Source organism: Sparus aurata, chromosome 21, assembly GCF_900880675.1.
Source record: "Sparus aurata chromosome 21, fSpaAur1.1, whole genome shotgun sequence".
Classification (NCBI taxonomy): Eukaryota; Metazoa; Chordata; class Actinopteri; order Spariformes; family Sparidae; genus Sparus; species Sparus aurata.
The window spans coordinates 1643876-1653875 of NC_044207.1; the positions used below are offsets into that span (position 1 = coordinate 1643876).

Below are 10000 nucleotides of genomic sequence, written 5' to 3' on the forward strand. Positions count from 1 at the left end.
AGAGAGAGAGAGCGGGTGTGTGTGTGAGAGAGAGAGAGCGGGTGCTGTGTTGTGAGAGAGAGAGAGCGGGGTGATGTGTGTGAGAAGGCGAGGGTTGGGTGAGTGTGTGAGAGAGAGAGAGGGTGAGTGTGTGAGAGAGAGAGAGAGAGCTTGTGATTGTGTGTGAGAGAGCGGGTCAGTGTGTGAGAGAGAGAGAGAGACGGTGAGGTGCGTGTGTGTGGTGAAGAGAGCGGCAGGTGAAGTTTGTGTGAGAGAGCAGAGAGAGCGGGGTGAGTGTGTGGTGTGAGACGAGCGAGGGTGAGTGTGTGTGAGAGGATGAGAGAGAAGCGGCGGGTGAGTGTTGTGAAGAGAGCAGAGCGGGGTTGAGTGTGTGTGTGTGAGAGAGAGAGAGAGCGGGTGAGTGTGTGAGAGAGAGAGGGCGGGTGAGTGTGTGTGTGTGAGAGAGAGAGAGTGTGAGTGTGTGCTTCTTTTTCTTGCATTTGTGTTGCAGTGCGCTTTTTAATTAATATTAAATTGAATATATTCTATTTGAGGGCAAGTTTGTTTTAGCCTGTTTATCTGTTAATGACTGAACTCATTGTAATAAAATGATTCTTTCAGAATTTATTTGATTTTTAAAAAGGTTTTGGTAATGCATCGTGAAGGTCTTACATTTTTATGGTCTTAAAATGTCTTAAAAAGGTCTTAAATTTGACTTACTGAAACCTGCAAGAACCCTGAAAAAAGTTCTCTCATGCTCAAGAGGTTAACATATTTTCAAGCAGCAATGTCAACTTCTACACTATCACATTAGATTCTGATTCCGAAATTCTGAAAATGAATTTTTTTTTCAAAAATCTCACCAGTAGTTATTTTCCAAAATTTTCTCCCACGGACCACCCTAGTGTTGCTAGGTTACTGAGTCAGAGCTTTTTTAACTTTTTTAACTTTTTTACTTTTTTACTCTGAGGAGTTTGCAGGTCTGAGTATGTCAGAGTTTGACTTTCAGTGTATTGTTTGATTTAAACAAACCTTCAGAAAAATTATGCATTAGAAATGTTTTCCTCAGTAATGGGATTTCTCATTGTTGCTTTGGCATGATTATTTCAACTGATGATGGTGAAAATGTCTTTGCAGTAATAAAGAATGTCCTACCTGTCGTAAGAAGCTGGTGTCCAAGAGGTCGCTGCGTCCTGACCCTAATTTTGATGCTCTGATCAGTGAGTAACCACTGGGGTTTCAAGAGGCTTAACCACTAAACAGAAAATCTGGACCAACTGAGAATTGTCCCAATTTTGTGAGTGAAAATGCTGTGAAAGGTCCTAGAATTCTATTTCTGTGTATTTATCCTATTTCAGGCAAAATTTATCCCAGTCGTGACGAGTATGAAGCCCACCAGGAGAGAGTGTTGGCCCGCATCAGCAAACACAACAACCAACAAGCCCTGTCCCACAGCATAGAAGAGGGCCTTAAGATCCAGGCTATGACCAGGTAAACACAGCAGTCTAACACACAGATCATGCAAATTGACCTCAGTCTACTGCAAGAAGCTGAAATTGTTTCTGTCAGACTGCAGCGTGGTAAGAGACACACAGTGGAGAACGGTAGCGGAGCGGAGGACAATGGAGACTCTTCCCACTGTAGCAACGCTTCTGTCCACAGCAACCAGGTATGTTCTGATGTTTAACACACAGTGACTGACATAGTATACATGTACAGTGGAGAGCCCCAGTGAACATACTTCTTTTCTGCATTTGTTTCAAATGTAATACTATGTATTTTATTACAGATGATAATATCATTTTAACATTTTAGGCTAAAGTTAATTCTTAATATTAATATGAGTTATTATATATAATTATGGGGGCGGGACTTGATAAGCTTTGGCTTCTCCCGCTTTTCCCTTTCGGCCATGTGTGTTGTATTATTTGAACAATGATGAAATGTGATGTTTATGAATTGACATGCCCGAAATAAATAACATAAATAAATAAATCTCAGTATTCATGACTTCTCGTGATGTCACAGACTGCTGGGCCTTCTCAGTCTTCAAGTGTCCCCAATAATGTTGAATGGAGTTGAGGTCAGGTGACTGTGGAGGACAGTCAGGACTCGGTTTTCTTTGGTCTTCAGTAGTTGTGTCAAAGCTTTGAGGTGTTTGGGCTCATTATCCTGCTGCAGTATGAATCCTCCAGCTCCATGTTTCAGTTTGGCTTCAAACACTGTAGTATCATTCTCTCTGCTGTTTGTCTCCTTACATACACCCCTCTGTTAGTGACACTAATATATCACTGGGATTCATCAGTAAACAGACTTTTTTCATCATCCACTGTGAAATTCTGGTATTTCCACGTCCACCTCAAGTGTTTGTCCTTATTTCCTCCTGAGAAGTGGTTTAGAAACTGCTGCATATCCTCTGAGACACTATAAGACAGCTTCTTCTGACAGGACCACTGCTGACTGGACTCTTGTCTTGTTTCTAAAGTCAATTCTGTATCTGTGATGAAATTTTTTTTCTATCTACCAGTGAACTAAGCGTGATGTATTGATCTTGTCATGGTGTGCTCACTATGGCTCTGTCAGATCGTGCTTTGGATGAAATTGATCCAGTTTCTCTAAAGTGTTTTAGAGTTCCTGCACTGCCCTCTTACTATTCTTAAGTCAAGCTATGAATCAATGCTGAGACAAACCCTCTTTGGTTAGAATAACAATTTGACATCTGACCCATTCACTCACTTTGTGCATTCAGTATGGTCTCAAACTTTTGGACGCCACCTGTATGTGTTTTCCCTTCTGGTTACTGATTTTGATTTTAAAGGTACACAAATATTTATTATCCGGTGATCAAATACATGTAACAAGCAAATGTGCCAAACCTTCCAAACACTGCTGGGAATCGGCTGCAATATTGTGATCAGTGATTTTTTTTTTGTTTCATTGGGTGTAATGGTTTAATTGTAGAGCCCACTTAGTGTATCACGAGACCAGTGTAAAGGTGACTTAATTGTAAGAAAGGACACTGCTTGTGAATGAGAGCGATGCATTGTAATAATAGTAATTAAAGCTGGCACGCAGGTAGTGGAGTGGTTAGAGCACATGCCACATACGCAGCTGACCCTGGTTCAACTCCCGGCCAGCGGACATTTGCTGCATGTCACACCCCCTCTCTCCCCCATTTCGTAATCTATCCACTGTCTAAATAAATGTGTCTATGCCTAAAAAAAGGAATTAAAGCACCAAGCAGTGATGAACGGGCCCTCGCAGGATGCACACGTCGGGCTGCGGTGCCGTCGGATTTCTCGCTCACCTGTTACTTGCATGTCATGATGGGGAGAAAACAAGCAGTAAACGTCATGTCAATCGGATGATATATGTCTGACTTCCTGTGTCCAGTGGGTGGCGCTATGGATATGCCACAGTTTTGATGCACAGATATATTCAGGGCGACTCCCTCTACATTCCTGAGAGATTTGGAGGAATTGTATGTTGAAGGACTTGATGCTTTACAGCGAAGGATTGAAATTGACCACACCACCATGGCCAGCAGGTATGACGTAGGGGAAAGCTTTTAATAGGTTTTCATCTTCAAGGTCTGAGGATGATACTGAGTGACTGTGAAGTCTGTTGTGTTAAATCTGTAGGAGGAGGTCGTTACAGTACGAGGATCTGAAATGTTTCAATATGGCGGCCAAAATCAAAATGGCCGACTTAGTATTGATGCTGAGATGCATTCAGAGGAACACCCTCTACACTTATGTGCAGTTTGGTGTAGATGGGAATTTGTATACCCACCAGGTATGATGTAGCTGAAAGATTTCCAAAACTTTTGATCTACAAGGAATGAAGATGATGCTGAGTGAATGTGAAGACTGTGGTGTTAAAGCTCTAGGAGGAGATAATTTTCAAAGGAGGCATGAATTTGTCAAAAATGTAGCCACACATCAAAATGGACAACTTCCTGTTGGAGTGACAGTATGGGACCAAGAGGGTTTTTTTGTACGACTGCTGCTCATGATGAATGTGCACACCGAATTTCGTCCACATATGTGCATGTAGGAGGCGGGGCATTACAATAGGGGGTGCTACAGAGCCCACAGGTCACAACCACACCCAATGACAATGCAGGATCGCAATTTTCGCCAGATGTGACATGTATTCCAAATTTGGTGAGTTTTGGGGTATGTTCATGCCTCAAACTGTAGTCAAAGTGGGAGAATAAAAATACTAAGAATATTTTTTTCAATTACAATAGGGACCTCACAGGTCTGTGACCTGCTCGGGCCCTAATGATAGCTTGGATTGATATAGCGCCTTACCCTAGACTCAAGGAAACTTTACACAGTGTATATATAATCACTGGAACAGTTAGAAAACTACAGGATGTGAGTAAATAATAGTTTAATTCTGGATCTTAAAAAGCACACTTCTCTACTTCTCTTCAAGGTGTGTTCTGTCATCATACGAATTCTGTGTGCTTGAACCTTTTCCTACAGGAGGCAGGTCCGAGCATTAAGCGCACCAAGACGAGTGATGACAGTGGTTTGGACATGGATAACGCTGCTGAGAATGGAGGCGGGGACTCTGTGATTGATGGAGGTGCCAGTGAAATAGAACTCGTGTTCAGGCCACATCCCACCCTGATGGAGAAGGATGACGGTAACAGGTAGTGACACACTCGCACAGCTCACATTAAGCTTCATTGGTTTGGTTGTAGGGAAACCGAGGCACAGAGGACCTTTGAACATAAAATAACTAGGAAATCTGCCTTCTCTTTTGTATCTATAGGTATCATTTAGATTTAGTCTTGAGCACTTAAACGCAACCATGTACTCATCAAACGTGTGTGTGTGTGTGTGTGTGTGTGTGTGTGTGCAGTGTGGAGTTTGTCCCTCGCTACATTAAGACATCTGGTAATGCTACAGTGGATCACCTGTCTAAATACCTGGCAGTCAGACTGGCTCTAGAGGAGCTGAGAAGAAACGCAGAGGCTAGTCCTGTTAATGTGGAGGCAGCATCAGAAAAACAGTACACCATCTACATACCTACTGCTGGAAACCAGTTCACTGTAAGTACACACACACACACAGTAATCATCTACGTAACAAACATAGCATGCACTCACAGCTCGATTCTCCTGATGTAATAAGTGGCATCTGTTTTTCCAGAGATATTCAGACATGTCACAGGTGTAAATAATATGATTGATGATGATGATGATGATGATGATAGTTCCATATATCTGCGTTAGTTTCAGGGTCCTCCTGTTGCTCAGTGTGGCTCACTGTCACGCTGCACAACTTACGACTCTTGAATTGAGCATGGGCTTTGTTGGAGTCATGTCATATCTCATCCTTTTGAAAAAGAACAACTTTGTTAATGCAGATGAATGGGATGGCAAAGCCATGAAGAGATTAACTGTGGACCATGATGAGGTGAGAGAGGGAAACCATCATGCATGTTTCAACTCTGTCCACAGGTCCTGAACGGTTCCTTCTCCCTGGAGCTGGTCAGCGAAAAGTACTGGAAGGTGAACAAACCCATGGAGCTGTACTTTGCTCCTACAAAAGAACATAAGTAGTGACACATTAAAACACACACACACACACACACACACACACACACACACACACACACACAAACAAACAAGTAGGAAGGAAACACGGACTTGGCCACACCTGCACACACAGAAACGAGAAGAGGAATTTGTGTGTCTGAAGGAGAAGAGAGGGGGTTGGTGATCCTCTCCACAAAAGGACTCCTGTAAAAAGAAAAAAAAAAACTTTTATATTCTCTTTATCTTCTGTGTCTCTTTCTATCTTTCTCTCTGTAGAAGGTAGCAGATCAGTACAGCAGCCAGCAGGGAAATCAGAGAGATAATGGACTCTCTCCAACTCCTAAAACCAGGGTCCATGTACAGTCTGAACTAGCATTGTGCTGTTTTCAATGTACAAAAAGTGCATTGTACGAGGTTCGTCATCAGCAAAGGCACACTGTACACTATGAGATTTTGGTCTGTACCTGTGAAAGAGACATGGGGAAATCTTGGGCTGTCTATCGCAGACCATTGTCCCAGATCTAACTGTGACACGTCCACCAGCCGAGGACTCAGGTCTTTTGAGACTTTTTGGGCATATGCTTTTCGTCTGTACATGCCCATGGAAGATCAATTTGACATGAATAGAGGCAAAGAAAGACCATGATTATAGGGTTAGGGTTAGTGAAATGTAATCATTGTTGAATACTTCACATTGAACACTGAAAACTTTGATTCTTGGATCTGAAAATGATCTGTGGAATTTGCACAGCATCAGTATATTTGGTTTTAAACATTTGGCACATTTGGAATTTGTAAGCCCTAAACATTTTTAGAAATACAATTACTTAACATTTAGGATTTGGGCCAGTCTGAAAAATTAGTTTGAGTTGAGCCTTTTTGTAAGAAAAGAAGTCAGAATTCAGACTTCTGTCTGAGAACTCTGACACCGTGACTGCCCCTGACTGCATGTTGGATACAAGATCAGCCTGATTTCATATTTTTCTATTGGAGAATCCTAACTGGCCACATGCGACGCAGCGATGTACAGCGCAACATACAATATGATGTGCTGTTTAAGTCTCACATTGAATGTCACATCCAGTAGGGAACATCAAAATATCAAAGGCAAAACATGCAAGTGTAAAAATGTAGGAAAATAAAATATGTTAAAGCCATCCATCTTTTACATGTTATGACCTGAAATGTTTTGACATAAAATGGTCCAAGTGAGGAGAAAGTCAGAATTTTTACTTTAAAATCAGAATGCTTATCAAGTTGTCAGTGTCCCTAATTGCCTTCTGTAGGAGTCATAGTCATTTTAAGAGGGAAATTCAAACCACATGCATTCAGACAGTGAGGATATCATTGTCCAAATTTAAAGAGACAAGTGATGAAGTTTGAGTCAGACGCAGATATTATTAGACCCATCTGGCACATTGTAGTGTAAAGGGGCCTTTGAGAAGGCAGCTTTTCAATGCTGTGTTGAATACTACGCAGTTAAATGTGCGTTCACATTGAGGAACCTGACAGTTTTGTCAGGCAGTGTAAGCATGTCTGGTTGGATAGTGATATGAAGCTACAAAGGTAGAAGCAGGCAAATTGTTTTGTTTTTTTCCAGTAATGTTACAAGTGTACTCATTTAAAAAAGAAAAAACAGAATGTTGACATCTCTGTAGTCTTTTGAATAAAGCTAGAGAATGGTTTGGTTTGGAAGGCTGCAATCTGTTTTAAACTGAATCACTGTAACTTGAAACAAAAGAGTGCACCAAATTAATGGCGCTCTGGTCCCTCTTTGACCTCCATGCTACCAGTGTTAACACATAACAATCCCGCTGCACCATCAGTAGGGCTCGTCTGGCTTCAGATGGTCAGGGTGTAGTGGACAGCACAACAACTAGTCTCAGATTCACTGGGGAACCCTGAATTGCGATAACCTTGTAGCTGTTGTCTTGATCTGTTGCCTGTAGGAACAAACTGTCCTAATATCTGTGGCTGCTCTCTATGGCTCATCCCTTTATAAATGTCTTTTGTAACATGGAGAGGCAGGAGTTGTGTGACTGGAGGTGGGAGGTTTTTTTTTGCAGCCCTATAGACAGTCAGACTATTAAAAGTTTTCGCCATCTCCACAAACCCTGTCCTTTCACTGTTGACTCACCAGTGGAAGGTGATCATGTGTCACTGGAACATTTGCTCACCATCACGTCTCCAATGTAAAGAATGACACCCAAACTGACTTCATCTACAGCTCAGACATGACCTCATAGAACACATTTAGGTACATGGTTTTGTTTTGTTCCTTCAGAACAGACACGTTGGTGCAGTGTTAAATACAGTTCGTTTCGGTTTCTATGTAGCTAAGGGGTCATAAAGTTGTGCAAGATTAGAAACACTAGAACATTTGAAAGAATTCGTGTGTGAGAGCAAGAGGAGTGAATGTGAGGTAAACATGTTTGTACCATGGTCGTCCTGTTATTTTACCACCTTTTTAATGTATGCCACATCTGATCTTTACAGAAGACCATTAAGACTACTGTGAAAAAGAATCTGAATTTTTCTCACTAAAAAATAAGCTCAGAATATGGAGGGAAAAAGTCCAAATTCAAGGAAAGTCGGCACTGGAAACGAAATTTCACAGTGGCCCTAATCCTTGTCTGATTCATTACCGTCTGGATGAGTCACAACACCGATGCATCCATGTGTTTCAAACATGACGACACTCTTATTATCTTGCCTTTCTGTTAGTGGGCAACGCCGTGCACCAAAGTGTGTGAAAAGACAGCAGGAGGCTTTTTGTTTTTGTTTGTTTAAACCATGGCAGAAAATGTAAAGTTTGCATGTATAAGGCTCCTTATGGAAAAGCAGATGCAAGTTAAAGATCCAGTTTTTGGGATTTAGGAAGAGCTACTTTCATAAATGGATTATAATATTCAGAATTATGAGTTCATTAGTGCATTATCACCTTAACCCAACAATTGTTTTGACTTCTTAACTGTAAAGGGAGCCATTTATATCGACAGAGAAAGCAGGCCCCCCCCACATAGTCTGCCATGTTGCATCACATGTTTCTACAGCAGCCCAGAACAGACCAATCAAACACCGCTCTGGACAGGGCCTCTCATGTTTTGAGCGTACACTGTAGGGCAGGGTGAGAGGAACAGTGTTCAGTTGATTGCAATCAGCTAACCTCACCAATACATGCTACTAAATCCAGCACACTGTTTCTTAAAGGCTGTCAGATGTAGTCTGTAGGTGCTGCCATGGCTGAAATGTGAGATGAAGAACCCCTCAGTCAAACCTATATGGTGACACCCAGGCCTGGTTTTCACTGTTTTTATAAAAATCTGATATTTTAAGTTCAGAAGCAAAATTTATTATTTTGTGAAAGGCAGGAAACATTTTCCTGTCTTGCTATTCACAGGTCACATATTTAGCAGTGCAGTTCTAAAGTAACTCATTTATTTGAGCCAACACCTGCAGGATATGAGGAGCAGTGTCAGCTGATGGTTACAGCAGGAAAAAGAAGGATTTCAATACCACAATATTCAGTCAATTGTCCTGACAATCAGCACATTCCTGGATGAACATTTTACTACAGTAAACAAAAAGAACGCTCCTGTATTGTGATTTCATCAGACTCAATTCAGGACACGATTCCATGTTTGTGAAAATGTTTCTAAATGTGCACTGCTCCTTACGGTCCAAATGATTGCTGATAGTTTAACAAAACCCTCTATTAGCAGATAATGTTTGGCCATTTGTCTCTCTTAAAATGGATAATTGGATCTTCAGTTATGATTGCTTTTGTCAAACTGTGATTTGAAAATGAACTGTCACATTCCAATACAGTTCTTGTTGTACTCATTAATGTGCCAGGTCAATTAACCCTATGAGAGGCTTAACTGAGAAAGTTTGACAAACTAAACTGCCCTGGTAGGAGCCTGTCAGAGGTCAACTGCTCGAGCCACAACTAAGTGAAGTTTCCCTCCTGTCTCATTTGGTGTCTGATTAGCTGTCTGTGTGTGTGTGTGAACTGTATATTGCATCTTTGTGTTCGGACAATAAACCTGAATCTGTTTGTTCAACATGGAGCACATGGTGCCGACCCTTTTCTACTATTGTCAGCCCTCTAAATCACAAACTATGGACTTGAAATCTACTTTTATTCATCTATTAGTAGAAAAAACATTTCAGTATTTCTTTCCATAGTAAAGTGAATTTTTTTACTATGGGAAATGATAAAGTTGTGTGAGGATGAAACATTGTTGAAGAGATAGTCCAGTAGTATAGCCCTGCCAAGTTTCAGCTGGAGATATCACTGTATGCCAGCACTGAGTTTGCTACATTTCCTCCTCCGCCTCCACACTGTGGCTGTGTCCAAATTCGGGGGCAGCATCCTTCAAGGACCCATCCTTCGCCACCAGCAAAGGCAGGGTCCTTCAGAGAGACCTGCAGGCACCGTCAGCCTGTTGTTAAATGGGACAGTCT

General features: G+C 41.6%; 1 protein-coding gene across 3 annotated transcripts in view; it reads left to right on the top strand.

Annotated features, from left to right (window-relative positions):
- rnf2 (ring finger protein 2) overlaps nt 1–9603 on the top strand; it is a 26963-nt gene extending 17360 nt beyond the window's left edge. For all 3 annotated transcript variants that reach the window (XM_030402433.1, XM_030402434.1, XM_030402432.1), the window contains exons 4-9: nt 1117–1199; nt 1338–1470; nt 1549–1648; nt 4473–4642; nt 4855–5044; nt 5456–9603. In XM_030402433.1, the coding sequence (XP_030258293.1) occupies nt 1117–1199; nt 1338–1470; nt 1549–1648; nt 4473–4642; nt 4855–5044; nt 5456–5557 (778 nt within the window). In that variant the 3' untranslated portion in view covers nt 5558–9603. The remainder of the gene's footprint in view (nt 1–1116; nt 1200–1337; nt 1471–1548; nt 1649–4472; nt 4643–4854; nt 5045–5455) is intronic.
- The last annotated feature ends 397 nt before the right edge of the window (nt 9604–10000 follow it).